The 15930-nt window shown below is 37.8% G+C and overlaps 1 protein-coding gene across 1 annotated transcript in view; it reads right to left on the bottom strand.

The window, feature by feature from the left end:
- The window catches only part of LOC127906905 (uncharacterized protein DDB_G0271670-like), a 39078-nt gene that overhangs the window by 2980 nt on the left and 20168 nt on the right, over positions 1-15930 (bottom strand). The window contains exons 4-6 of the mRNA XM_052460708.1: positions 11704-11766; positions 4361-4549; positions 4225-4275 (exon numbers count right to left, since the gene is read on the bottom strand). Of these exons, the coding sequence (XP_052316668.1) occupies positions 4225-4275; positions 4361-4549; positions 11704-11766 (303 nt within the window). The remainder of the gene's footprint in view (positions 1-4224; positions 4276-4360; positions 4550-11703; positions 11767-15930) is intronic.

Here is a 15930-nt window from a genome sequence, read left to right as displayed (position 1 = left end):
ACACACATTATATATATACAGTATACACACAGACACACACTATATATATACAGTATACACACAGACACACACTATATATATATACAGTATACACACAGACACACATTATATATATACACACAGATATACACACAGACACACACTATATATATACAGTATACACACAGACACACACTATATATATATACAGTATACACACAGACACACATTATATATATATACAGTATACACACAGACACACACTATATATATACAGTATACACACAGACACACACTATATATATATACAGTATACACACAGACACACACTATATATATATACAGTATACACACAGACACACACTATATATATATACAGTATACACACAGACACACACTATATATATATACAGTATACACACAGACACACATTATATATATACAATATACACACAGACACACACTATATATATATACAGTATACACACAGACACACACTATATATATATACAGTATACACACAGACACACACTATATATATATACAGTATACACACAGACACACTATATATATATACAGTATACACACAGACATACACACAGACACACACTATATATATATACAGTATACACACAGACACACACTATATATATACAGTATACACACAGACACACACTATATATATATACAGTATACACACAGACACACATTCTATATATATACAGTATACACACAGACACACACTATATATATACACACAGACACACACTATATATATACAGTATACACACAGACACACACTATATATATATACAGTATACACACAGACACACATTATATATATATACAGTATACACACAGACACACACTATATATATACAGTATACACACAGACACACACTATATATATATACAGTATACACACAGACACACACTATATATATATACAGTATACACACAGACACACATTATATATATACAGTATACACACAGACACACACAATATATATATACAGTATACACACAGACACACACTATATATATACACACAGACACACATTATATATACATACAGTATACACACAGACACACACTATATATATATACAGTATACACACAGACACACACTATATATATATACAGTATACACAGACACACATTATATATATACAGTATACACACAGACACACACTATATATATACAGTATACACACAGACACACATTATATATATATACAGTATACACACAGACACACATTATATATATATACAGTATACACACAGACACACATTATATATATACACACAGACACACATTATATATACATACAGTATACACACAGACACACACTATATATATATACAGTATACACACAGACACACACTATATATATATACAGTATACACACAGACACACATTATATATATACAGTATACACACAGACACACACTATATATATATACAGTATACACACAGACACACATTATATATATACAGTATACACACAGACACACACTATATATATACAGTATACACACAGACACACACTATATATATACAGTATACACACAGACACACCCTATATATATATACAGTATACACACAGACACACACTATATATATATACAGTATACACACAGACACACACTATATATATATACAGTATACACACAGACACACACACTATATATATATACAGTATACACACAGACACACACTATATATATATACAGTATACACACAGACACACACTATATATATATACAGTATACACACAGACACACACTATATATATATACAGTATACACAGACACACACTATATATATATACACAGACACACACTATATATATACAGTATACACACAGACACACACTATATATATATACAGTATACACACAGACACACACTATATATATACAGTATACACACAGACACACACTATATATATACAGTATACACACAGACACACACTATATATATACACACAGACACACACTATATATATACACACAGACATACACACAGACACACACTATATATATATACAGTATACACACAGACACACATTATATATATACACACAGACACACACTATATATATACACACAGACATACACACAGACACACACTATATATATACACACAGACACACACACTATATATATACAGTATACACACAGACACACACTATATATATATACAGTATACACACATACACACACTATATGTATAGAGTATACACACAGACACACACTATATATATATACACACAGACACACACACTATATATATACAGTATACACACAGACACACACACTATATATATACAGTATACACACAGACACACACTATATATATATACAGTATACACACAGACACACACTATATATACACACAGACACACACAATATATATATATTCAGTATACACACAGACACACACTATATATATACACACAGACACACACAATATATATATACAGTATATACACAGACACACACTATATATATATATATATACAGTATACACACAGACACACACACACTATATATATATACAGTATACACACAGACACACACTATATATATACACACATACACACACACTATATATATATACAGTATACACACAGACACACACTATATATATACACACATACACACACACTATATATATACAGTATACACACAGACACACACTATATATATATATATATATATATATATACAGTATACACACAACACTATATATATACAGTATATACACAGACACTATATATATATATACAGTATACACACAGATACTATATATATATATACAGTATGCACACAACACTATATATATATATACAGTATACACAACACTATATATATATACAGTATACACACAGACACTATATATATATATACAGTATACACACAGACACTATATATATATATATACAGTATACACACAGACACTATATATATATACAGTATATACTGTATACTGGGAGAGATCTTTTCTTTTTTAAATGTATATTTCTCTCCTTTCTTCTCCCTATTCCTCTCTCTTCTCTATTTCTCTCTTCTTTCTCTCTCCTCTCTCTTCTTTCTCTCTCCTCTCTTTTCTCTATTTCTCTCTTCTTTCTCTCTCCTCTCTTCTTTCTCTCTCCTCTCTCTTCTTTCTCCTCTCTCTTCTCTATTTCTCTCTTCTTTCTCTCTCCTCTCTCTTCTTTCTCTCTCCTCTCTTTTCTCTATTTCTCTCTTCTTTCTCTCTCCTCTCTTCTTTCTCTCTCCTCTCTCCTCTTTCTCTCCTCTCTTTCTCCTCTCTCTCTCCTTTATTTCGCTCTCTCCTCTCTTCTTTTTCTCCCTCTTCTCTTTCTCTCCTTTATTTTTTTTCTCTCTCTCTCTCTCTTTCTACCAATTCATTTGAAAGGGGCTTTATTGGCATGTTAAACATGTGTACATAAACATAAGCCATGTTAAACATGTTAAACATGACTCTTCCTGGTTATTGGCATGTTAAACATGTGTACATAAACATAAGCCATGTTAAACATGTTAAACATGACTCTTCCTGGTTACATTGTCAAAGCAAAGTGACATAAACAATAAGAGGTGAGTTGAATCAAAGAAACGAACAAATATAAATGTTTTACAGTAAACATTGTGCTCATAAAGGTTGATTGAAAATGTATATTATCAGCAATGTACTGTGTTTTAACTATGTGTAAATAGTTGTAGCATGAATAGTGGGTGAAGATGACTAATCAGATAAATATGAGTAGTATTTACAGTGTTAGTTCTACACTGGTTGCCCTTGTGCAACAGGTCACACATCTTGCTGCTGTGATGGCACACTGTGGTTTTTCAGTTCATCCAAATTGGGTTTGTTTTCAAATTCTTTGTGTATCTGTGTAATCTGAGGGAAATATGTGTCTCTAATATTAGACAGGAGGTCAGGAAGTGCAGCTCAGTTTCCACCTCATTTTGTGGTCAGTGAGCACATAGCCTGTCTTCTCTTGCCTACAGCGGCCTTTCTCAATAGCAAGGCTATGCTCACTGAGTCTGTACGCACTCTCTCTCTCTCTCTCTCTCTCTCTCTCTCTCTCTCTCTCTCTCTCTCTCTGACTCTCTCTCTCTGTCTCTCTCTCTGTGTGTCTCTCTCTCTCTGTGTCTCTCTGTCTGTCTCTGTCTCTCTCTCTTCTCTCTCTCTCTTTGTCTCTCTCTTTCTCTCTCACTCTCACTCTCACTCTCTCACCTCTGATGAGTGGCTCTGGTCAGAGCTCTGGGACTCAGAGGAACTCGTGGTCTGAGGATGACAGATCAACAGAATACATTTACACCCTGAACTTAACTGAATAACTCCACAGGAGATCCAGGGGTGTGTGGTCTACCTGGTTCCCTGGCAACTGTGGTAGGTCAGAGACCTGTTGAGGTGAGGAGGAGGAGTTCCAGGAAGGGGTGTGGTCTACCTGGTTCCCTGGCAACTGTGGTAGGTCAGAGACCTGTTGAGGTGAGGAGGAGGAGTTCCAGGAGGGGGTGTGGTCTACCTGGTTCCCTGGCAACTGTGGTAGGTCAGAGACCTGTTGAGGTGAGGAGGAGGAACACGACCGGTGAAGACAGTCTGTTAGTTTACCTGGTTATCTAGTACAACTAGTTACCTGGTCATCCAGTACAACTAGTTACCTGGTTATCTAGTACAACTAGTTACCTGGTCATCTAGTACAACTAGTTACCTGGTTATCTAGTACAACTAGTTACCTGGTCATCCAGTACAACTAGTTACCTGGTTATCTAGTACAACTAGTTACCTGGTTATCTAGTACAACTAGTTACCTGGTCATCCAGTACAACTAGTTACCTGGTTATCTAGTACAACTAGTTACCTGGTCATCCAGTACAACTAGTTACCTGGTTATCTAGTACAACTAGTTACCTGGTCATCTAGTACAACTAGTTACCTGGTCATCCAGTACAACTAGTTACCTGGTTATCTAGTACAACTAGTTACCTGGTTATCTAGTACAACTAGTTACCTGGTCATCTAGTACAACTAGTTACCTGGTCATCCAGTACAACTAGTTACCTGGTCATCCAGTACAACTAGTTACCTGGTTATCTAGTACAACTAGTTACCTGGTCATCCAGTACAACTAGTTACCTGGTTATCTAGTACAACTAGTTACCTGGTCATCCAGTACAACTAGTTACCTGGTTATCTAGTACAACTAGTTACCTGGTCATCCAGTACAACTAGTTACCTGGTTATCTAGTACAACTAGTTACCTGGTCATCTAGTACAACTAGTTACCTGGTTATCTAGTACAACTAGTTACCTGGTTATCTAGTACAACTAGTTACCTGGTCATCCAGTACAACTAGTTACCTGGTTATCTAGTACAACTAGTTACCTGGTTAATTAGTACAACTAGTTACCTGGTCATCCAGTACAACTAGTTACCTGGTTATCTAGTACAACTAGTTACCTGGTCATCCAGTACAACTAGTTACCTGGTTATCTAGTACAACTAGTTACCTGGTCATCTAGTACAACTAGTTACCTGGTCATCCAGTACAACTAGTTACCTGGTTATCTAGTACAACTAGTTACCTGGTCATCTAGTACAACTATTTACCTGGTTATCTAGTACAACTAGTTACCTGGTCATCTAGTACAACTAGTTACCTGGTCATCCAGTACAACTAGTTACCTGGTCATCCAGTACAACTAGTTACCTGGTTATCTAGTACAACTAGTTACCTGGTTATCTAGTACAACTAGTTACCTGGTTATCTAATACAACTAGTTACCTGGTCATCCAGTACAACTAGTTACCTGGTTATCTAGTACAACTAGTTACCTGGTCATCTAGTACAACTAGTTACCTGGTCATCCAGTACAACTATTTACCTGGTTATCTAGTACAACTAGTTACCTGGTCATCTAGTACAACTAGTTACCTGGTTATCTAGTACAACTAGTTACCTGGTCATCTAGTACAACTAGTTACCTGGTCATCTAGTACAACTAGTTACCTGGTTATCTAGTACAACTAGTTACCTGGTCATCTAGTACAACTAGTTACCTGGTCATCTAGTACAACTAGTTACCTGGTCATCTAGTACAACTAGTTACCTGGTTATCTAGTACAACTAGTTACCTGGTCATCCAGTACAACTAGTTACCTGGTTATCTAGTACAACTAGTTACCTGGTCATCCAGTACAACTAGTTACCTGGTTATCTAGTACAACTAGTTACCTGGTTATCTAGTACAACTAGTTACCTGGTCATCTAGTACAACTAGTTACCTGGTTATCTAGTACAACTAGTTACCTGGTCATCTAGTACAACTAGTTACCTGGTCATCTAGTACAACTAGTTACCTGGTTATCTAGTACAACTAGTTACCTGGTCATCTAGTACAACTAGTTACCTGGTCATCCAGTACAACTAGTTACCTGGTTATCTAGTACAACTAGTTACCTGGTCATCTAGTACAACTAGTTACCTGGTCATCTAGTACAACTAGTTACCTGGTCATCTAGTACATCTAGTTACCTGGTCATCTAGTACAACTAGTTACCTGGTCATCTAGTACAACTAGTTACCTGGTCATCTAGTACATCTAGTTACCTGGTCATCTAGTACAACTAGTTACCTGGTCATCTAGTACAACTAGTTACCTGGTCATCTAGTACAACTAGTTACCTGGTCATCTAGTACAACTAGTTACCTGGTCATCTAGTACAACTAGTTACCTGGTCATCTAGTACAACTAGTTACCTGGTCATCTAGTACAACTAGTTACCTGGTCATCTAGTACAACTAGTTACCTGGTCATCTAGTACAACTAGTTACCTGGTTATCTAGTACATCTAGTTACCTGGTCATCTTGTTCAGTGGTTCCCTAACTTTGCATATAGAAATGCAAGAACATGAGTTTTAAAACTACTAGTCACTTCGTCTACCATTTCATCTCGTTCACTACCTGGTCGTCTAGTTCAACTAGTCACCTGGTCTACCTGGTCACCTCGTCTAGCTGTTGGTCACCTGGTCTACCTGGTCATCTAGTTCAACTAGTCACCTGTTCTACCTGTTCATCCAGTTCAACTGGTCACCTGGTCTACCTGGTCGTCTAGTTCAACTAGTCACCTGGTCTACCTGGTCATTTAGTAAAACTAGTCACCTGGTCATCTAGTCCAACTGGTCATCTAGTTCACCTGGTCTACCTGGTCATCTAGTTCAACTAGTTTCCTGGTCATCTAGTTCAACTAGTCACCTGGTCTACCTGGTCATTTAGTACAACTAGTCACCTGGTCATCTAGTCCAACTGGTCATCTAGTTCACCTGGTCTACCTGGTCATCTAGTTCAACTAGTCACCTGGTCATCTAGTTCAACTAGTCACCTGGTCATCTAGTTCAACTAGTCACCTGGTCATCTAGTTCAACTAGTCACCTGGTCTACCTGGTCATCTAGTTCAACTAGTCACCTGGTCATCTAGTTCAACTAGTCACCTGGTATACCTGGTCATCTAGTACAACTAGTCACCTGGTCATCTAGTCCAACTAGTCACATGGTCATCTAGTTCACCTGGTCACCTGGTCATCTAGTTCAACTAGTCACCTGGTCATCTAGTTCAACTAGTCACCTGGTCTACCTGGTCATTTAGTACAACTAGTCACCTGGTCATCTAGTCCAAATGGTCATCTAGTTCACCTGGTCTACCTGGTCATCTAGTACAACTAGTCACCTGGTCATCTAGTTCAACTAGTCACCTGGTCTACCTGGTCATTTAGTACAACTAGTCACCTGGTCATCTAGTCCAACTGGTCATCTAGTTCACCTGGTCTACCTGGTCATCTAGTACAACTAGTCACCTGGTCATCTAGTCCAACTGGTCATCTAGTTCACCTGGTCTACCTGGTCATCTAGTTCAACTAGTCACCTGGTCATCTAGTTCAACTGGTCACCTGGTCATCTAGTTCAACTGGTCACCTGGTATACCTGGTCATCTAGTTCACCTGGTCTACCTGGTCATCTAGTTCAACTAGTCACCTGGTCATCTAGTTCAACTGGTCACCTGGTCATCTAGTTCAACTAGTCACCTGGTCTACCTGGTCATCTAGTTCAACTAGTCACCTGGTCATCTAGTCCAACTGGTCATCTAGTTCACCTGGTCTACCTGGTCATCTAGTTCAACTAGTCACCTGGTCATCTAGTTCAACTAGTCACCTGGTCATTTAGTACAACTAGTCACCTGGTCATCTAGTCACCTGGTCATCTAGTTCAACTGGTCACCTGGTATACCTGGTCATCTAGTCACCTGGTCATCTAGTTCAACTAGTCACCTGGTCTACCTGGTCATTTAGTACAACTAGTCACCTGGTCATCTAGTCCAAATGGTCATCTAGTTCAACTAGTCACCTGGTCTACCTGGTCATTTAGTACAACTAGTCACCTGGTCATCTAGTCCAACTGGTCATCTAGTTCACCTGGTCTACCTGGTCATCTAGTTCAACTAGTCACCTGGTCATCTAGTCCAACTGGTCATCTAGTTCACCTGGTCTACCTGGTCATCTAGTACAACTAGTCACCTGGTCATCTAGTCCAACTGGTCATCTAGTTCACCTGGTCTACCTGGTCATCTAGTTCAACTAGTCACCTGGTCATCTAGTTCAACTGGTCACCTGGTCATCTAGTTCAACTAGTCACCTGGTCTACCTGGTCATTTAGTACAACTAGTCACCTGGTCATCTAGTCCAACTGGTCATCTAGTTCACCTGGTCTACCTGGTCATCTAGTACAACTAGTCACCTGGTCATCTAGTCCAACTGGTCATCTAGTTCACCTGGTCTACCTGGTCATTTAGTACAACTAGTCACCTGGTCATCTAGTCCAACTGGTCATCTAGTTCACCTGGTCTACCTGGTCATCTAGTTCAACTAGTCACCTGGTCATCTAGTTCAACTAGTCACCTGGTCATCTAGTTCACCTGGTCTACCTGGTCATCTAGTTCAACTAGTCACCTGGTCATCTAGTTCAACTGGTCACCTGGTCATCTAGTTCAACTGGTCACCTGGTCATCTAGTTCAACTAGTCACCTGGTCATCTAGTTCAACTAGTCACCTGGTCATCTAGTTCAACTGGTCACCTGGTCATCTAGTTCAACTAGTCACCTGGTCATCTAGTTCAACTAGTCACCTGGTATACCTGGTCATCTAGTTCAACTAGTCACCTGGTCATCTAGTCCAAATGGTCATCTAGTTCACCTGGTCTACCTGGTCATCTAGTTCAACTAGTCACCTGGTCATCTAGTTCAACTAGTCACCTGGTCTACCTGGTCATTTAGTACAACTAGTCACCTGGTCATCTAGTCCAAATGGTCATCTAGTTCACCTGGTCTACCTGGTCATCTAGTACAACTAGTCACCTGGTCATCTAGTTCAACTAGTCACCTGGTCATCTAGTTCATCTAGTTCACCTGGTCTACCTGGTCATCTAGTCACCTGGTCATCTAGTTCAACTAGTCACCTGGTCATCTAGTTCAACTAGTCACCTGGTCATCTAGTTCAACTAGTCACCTGGTATACCTGGTCATCTAGTTCAACTAGTCACCTGGTATACCTGGTCATCTAGTTCAACTAGTCACCTGGTCTACCTGGTCATCTAGTTCAACTAGTCACCTGGTCTACCTGGTCATCTAGTTCAACTAGTCACCTGGTCATCTAGTTCAACTAGTCACCTGGTATACCTGGTCATCTAGTTCAACTAGTCACCTGGTCATCTAGTTCAACTAGTCACCTGGTCTACCTGGTCATCTAGTTCAACTAGTCACCTGGTCATCTAGTTCAACTGGTCACCTGGTCATCTAGTTCAACTGGTCACCTGGTCATCTAGTTCAACTGGTCATCTAGTTCACCTGGTCTACCTGGTCATCTAGTTCAACTAGTCACCTGGTCATCTAGTTCAACTAGTCACCTGGTCTACCTGGTCATTTAGTACAACTAGTCACCTGGTCATCTAGTCCAAATGGTCATCTAGTTCAACTAGTCACCTGGTCATCTAGTTCAACTAGTCACCTGGTCATTTAGTTCAACTAGTCACCTGGTCTACCTGGTCATTTAGTACAACTAGTCACCTGGTCATCTAGTCCAACTGGTCATCTAGTTCACCTGGTCTACCTGGTCATCTAGTACAACTAGTCACCTGGTCATCTAGTCCAACTGGTCATCTAGTTCACCTGGTCTACCTGGTCATCTAGTTCAACTAGTCACCTGGTCATCTAGTCCAACTGGTCATCTAGTTCACCTGGTCTACCTGGTCATCTAGTACAACTAGTCACCTGGTCATCTAGTCCAACTGGTCATCTAGTTCACCTGGTCTACCTGGTCATCTAGTTCAACTAGTCAACTGGTCATCTAGTACAACTAGTCACCTGGTCATCTAGTTCAACTAGTCACCTGGTCTACCTGGTCATTTAGTACAACTAGTCACCTGGTCATCTAGTCCAACTGGTCATCTAGTTCACCTGGTCTACCTGGTCATCTAGTACAACTAGTCACCTGGTCATCTAGTCCAACTGGTCATCTAGTTCACCTGGTCTACCTGGTCATTTAGTACAACTAGTCACCTGGTCATCTAGTCCAACTGGTCATCTAGTTCACCTGGTCTACCTGGTCATCTAGTTCAACTAGTCACCTGGTCATCTAGTCCAACTGGTCATCTAGTTCACCTGGTCTACCTGGTCATCTAGTTCAACTAGTCACCTGGTCATCTAGTTCAACTAGTCACCTGGTCATCTAGTTCAACTAGTCACCTGGTCATCTAGTTCAACTAGTCACCTGGTCTACCTGGTCATCTAGTTCAACTAGTCACCTGGTCATCTAGTCCAACTGGTCATCTAGTTCACCTGGTCTACCTGGTCATCTAGTTCAACTAGTCACCTGGTCATCTAGTACAACTAGTTACCTGGTCTACCTGGTCATTTAGTTCAACTAGTCACCTGGTCATCTAGTCCAAATGGTCATCTAGTTCACCTGGTCTACCTGGTCATCTAGTTCAACTAGTCACCTGGTCATCTAGTTCAACTAGTCACCTGGTCTACCTGGTCATTTAGTACAACTAGTCACCTGGTCATCTAGTCCAAATGGTCATCTAGTTCACCTGGTCTACCTGGTCATCTAGTACAACTAGTCACCTGGTCATCTAGTTCAACTAGTCACCTGGTCATCTAGTCCAAATGGTCATCTAGTTCACCTGGTCTACCTGGTCATCTAGTCACCTGGTCATCTAGTTCAACTAGTCACCTGGTCATCTAGTTCAACTAGTCACCTGGTCATCTAGTTCAACTAGTCACCTGGTCTACCTGGTCATCTAGTTCAACTAGTCACCTGGTATACCTGGTCATCTAGTTCAACTAGTCACCTGGTATACCTGGTCATCTAGTTCAACTAGTCACCTGGTATACCTGGTCATCTAGTTCAACTAGTCACCTGGTCATCTAGTTCAACTAGTCACCTGGTATACCTGGTCATCTAGTTCAACTAGTCACCTGGTCATCTAGTTCAACTAGTCACCTGGTCTACCTGGTCATTTAGTACAACTAGTCACCTGGTCATCTAGTCCAAATGGTCATCTAGTTCAACTAGTCACCTGGTCTACCTGGTCATTTAGTACAACTAGTCACCTGGTCATCTAGTCACCTGGTCATCTAGTTCAACTAGCTCTCCTCACCTGAGGGTTGAGTTGTGGTGGGATCATCTGATCCAGAATGTCCGTCTGAGACACCTGAGGAACCTGGTTCAACACACAACACACACACACACACACACACACACACACACACACACACACACACACACACACACACACACACACACACACACACACACACACACACACACACACACACACACACACACACACACACACATTAATATCTTTGCTTATTTTATGTTATGACGAGGAGTTAGAGTTTATATTTTCCTAATGAAACTAAAATGGTGTCATACTAGTTTATCTACGAGAGGCTTTGACGTTCTGACGGTTGCTTCTCTTCTCAATAACCGTTACCAAAAGCAGATCCTCAAGTCATGTACACGGGAATACAATCGCATTTCTGAAACAATTGTTTCAAGGGAGACGAGTGTCCAAGGACCATGTGTGGTCATCTAGTTCACCTGGTATACCTGGTCATCTAGTTCAAGGACCATGTGTGTTATAATATATATATATAGAATATTATTATCAGAGCCGGTAAATATATTGTTACGTTGTGTTTATAGTTTATGAAAGAATAACAGAAAGGGGTTTATATATAACAGAAAGGGGTTTATATATAACAGAAAGGGGTCTATATATAACAGAAAGGGGTTTATATATAACAGAAAGGGGTTTATATATAACAGAAAGGGGTTTATATATAACAGAAAGGGGTTTATATATAACAGAAAGGGGTTTATATATAACAGAAAGGGGTTTATATATAACAGAAAGGGGTTTATATAACAGAAAGGGGTCTATATATAACAGAAAGGGGTTTATATATAACAGAAAGGGGTTTATATATAACAGAAAGGGGTTTATATAACAGAAAGGGGTCTATATATAACAGAAAGGGGTTTATATATAACAGAAAGGGGTTTATATATAACAGAAAGGGGTCTATATATAACAGAAAGGGGTTTATATATAACAGAAAGGGGTTTATATATAACAGAAAGGGGTTATATATAACAGAAAGGGGTTTATATATAACAGAAAGGGGTATATATATAACAGAAAGGGGTTTATATATAACAGAAAGGGGTCTATATATAACAGAAAGGGGTCTATATAACAGAAAGAGGTCTATATATAACAGAAAGGGGTTTATATATAACAGAAAGGGGTTTATATATAACAGAAAGGGGTTTATATATAACAGAAAGGGGTCTATATATAACAGAAAGGGGTTTATATATAACAGAAAGGGGTTTATATATAACAGAAAGGGGTCTATATATAACAGAAAGGGGTTTATATAACAGAAAGGGGTTTATATATAACAGAAAGGGGTTTATATATAACAGAAAGGGGTTTATATATAACAGAAAGGGGTCTATATATAACAGAAAGGGGTCTATATATAACAGAAAGGGGTTTATATATAACAGAAAGGGGTTTATATATAACAGAAAGGGGTTTATATAACAGAAAGGGGTCTATATATAACAGAAAGGGGTTTATATATAACAGAAAGGGGTTTATATATAACAGAAAGGGGTTTATATATAACAGAAAGGGGTTTATATATAACAGAAAGGGGTTTATATATAACAGAAAGGGGTTTATATATAACAGAAAGGGGTTTATATATAACAGAAAGGGGTTTATATATAACAGAAAGGGGTTTATATATAACAGAAAGGGGTCTATATATAACAGAAAGGGGTCTATATAACAGAAAGGGGTCTATATATAACAGAAAGGGGTTTATATATAACAGAAAGGGGTTTATATATAACAGAAAGGGGTTATATATAACAGAAAGGGGTCTATATATAACAGAAAGGGGTTTATATATAACAGAAAGGGGTTTATATATAACAGAAAGGGGTCTATATATAACAGAAAGGGGTTTATATATAACAGAAAGGGGTTTATATATAACAGAAAGGGGTTTATATATAACAGAAAGGGGTTTATATATAACAGAAAGGGGTCTATATATAACAGAAAGGGGTCTATATATAACAGAAAGGGGTCTATATATAACAGAAAGGGGTCTATATATAACAGAAAGGGGTCTATATATAACAGAAAGGGGTCTATATATAACAGAAAGGGGTCTATATATAACAGAAAGGGGTCTATATATAACAGAAAGGGGTCTATATATAACAGAAAGGGGTCTATATATAACAGAAAGGGGTCTATATATAACAGAAAGGGGTTTATATATAACAGAAAGGGGTTTATATATAACAGAAAGGGGTTTATATAACAGAAAGGGGTCTATATAACAGAAAGGGGTTTATATATAACAGAAAGGGGTCTATATATAACAGAAAGGGGTCTATATATAACAGAAAGGGGTCTATATATAACAGAAAGGGGTCTATATATAACAGAAAGGGGTCTATATATAACAGAAAGGGGTCTATATATAACAGAAAGGGGTCTATATATAACAGAAAGGGGTTTATATATAACAGAAAGGGGTCTATATAACAGAAAGGGGTTATATATAACAGAAAGGGGTTTATATAACAGAAAGGGGTTATATATAACAGAAAGGGGTTTATATATAACAGAAAGGGGTTTATATATAACAGAAAGGGGTCTATATAACAGAAAGGGGTCTATATATAACAGAAAGGGGTCTATATATAACAGAAAGGGGTTTATATATAACAGAAAGGGGTTTATATAACAGAAAGGGGTCTATATATAACAGAAAGGGGTCTATATATAACAGAAAGGGGTTTATATATAACAGAAAGGGGTCTATATAACAGAAAGGGGTTTATATATAACAGAAAGGGGTCTATATAACAGAAAGGGGTCTATATATAACAGAAAGGGGTCTATATATAACAGAAAGGGGTTATATATAACAGAAAGGGGTTTATATATAACAGAAAGGGGTCTATATATAACAGAAAGGGGTCTATATATAACAGAAAGGGGTCTATATATAACAGAAAGGGGTCTATATATAACAGAAAGGGGTCTATATATAACAGAAAGGGGTCTATATATAACAGAAAGGGGTCTATATATAACAGAAAGGGGTCTATATATAACAGAAAGGGGTTTATATATAACAGAAAGGGGTTTATATATAACAGAAAGGGGTTTATATAACAGAAAGGGGTTTATATAACAGAAAGGGGTTTATATATAACAGAAAGGGGTCTATATATAACAGAAAGGGGTCTATATATAACAGAAAGGGGTCTATATATAACAGAAAGGGGTCTATATATAACAGAAAGGGGTCTATATATAACAGAAAGGGGTCTATATATAACAGAAAGGGGTCTATATATAACAGAAAGGGGTTTATATATAACAGAAAGGGGTCTATATAACAGAAAGGGGGTTATATATAACAGAAAGGGGTTTATATAACAGAAAGGGGGCTATATATAACAGAAAGGGGTCTATATATAACAGAAAGGGGTTTATATATAACAGAAAGGGGTCTATATAACAGAAAGGGGTTATATATAACAGAAAGGGGTCTATATATAACAGAAAGGGGTTTATATATAACAGAAAGGGGTTTATATATAACAGAAAGGGGTCTATATATAACAGAAAGGGGTCTATATATAACAGAAAGGGGTTTATATATAACAGAAAGGGGTCTATATAACAGAAAGGGGTTTATATATAACAGAAAGGGGTCTATATAACAGAAAGGGGTCTATATATAACAGAAAGGGGTCTATATAACAGAAAGGGGTGTATATATAACAGAAAGGGGTCTATATATAACAGAAAGGGGTTTATATATAACAGAAAGGGGTTATATATAACAGAAAGGGGTCTATATATAACAGAAAGGGGTCTATATATAACAGAAAGGGGTTTATATATAACAGAAAGGGGTCTATATAACAGAAAGGGGTTTATATATAACAGAAAGGGGTTTATATATAACAGAAAGGGGTTTATATATAACAGAAAGGGGTTTATATATAACAGAAAGGGGTCTATATATAACAGAAAGGGGTTTATATATAACAGAAAGGGGTTTATATATAACAGAAAGGGGTTTATATATAACAGAAAGGGGTTATATATAACAGAAAGGGGTTTATATATAACAGAAAGGGGTTTATATATAACAGAAAGGGGTCTATATATAACAGAAAGGGGTTTATATATAACAGAAAGGGGTTTATATATAACAGAAAGGGGTTTATATATAACAGAAAGGGGTTTATATATAACAGAAAGGGGTCTATATAT

The sequence above is a fragment of the Oncorhynchus keta genome, chromosome 13 (assembly GCF_023373465.1).
Source record: "Oncorhynchus keta strain PuntledgeMale-10-30-2019 chromosome 13, Oket_V2, whole genome shotgun sequence".
NCBI classification, from domain to species: domain Eukaryota; kingdom Metazoa; phylum Chordata; class Actinopteri; order Salmoniformes; family Salmonidae; genus Oncorhynchus; species Oncorhynchus keta.
This window is presented reverse-complemented; position numbering and strand designations above follow the sequence as displayed.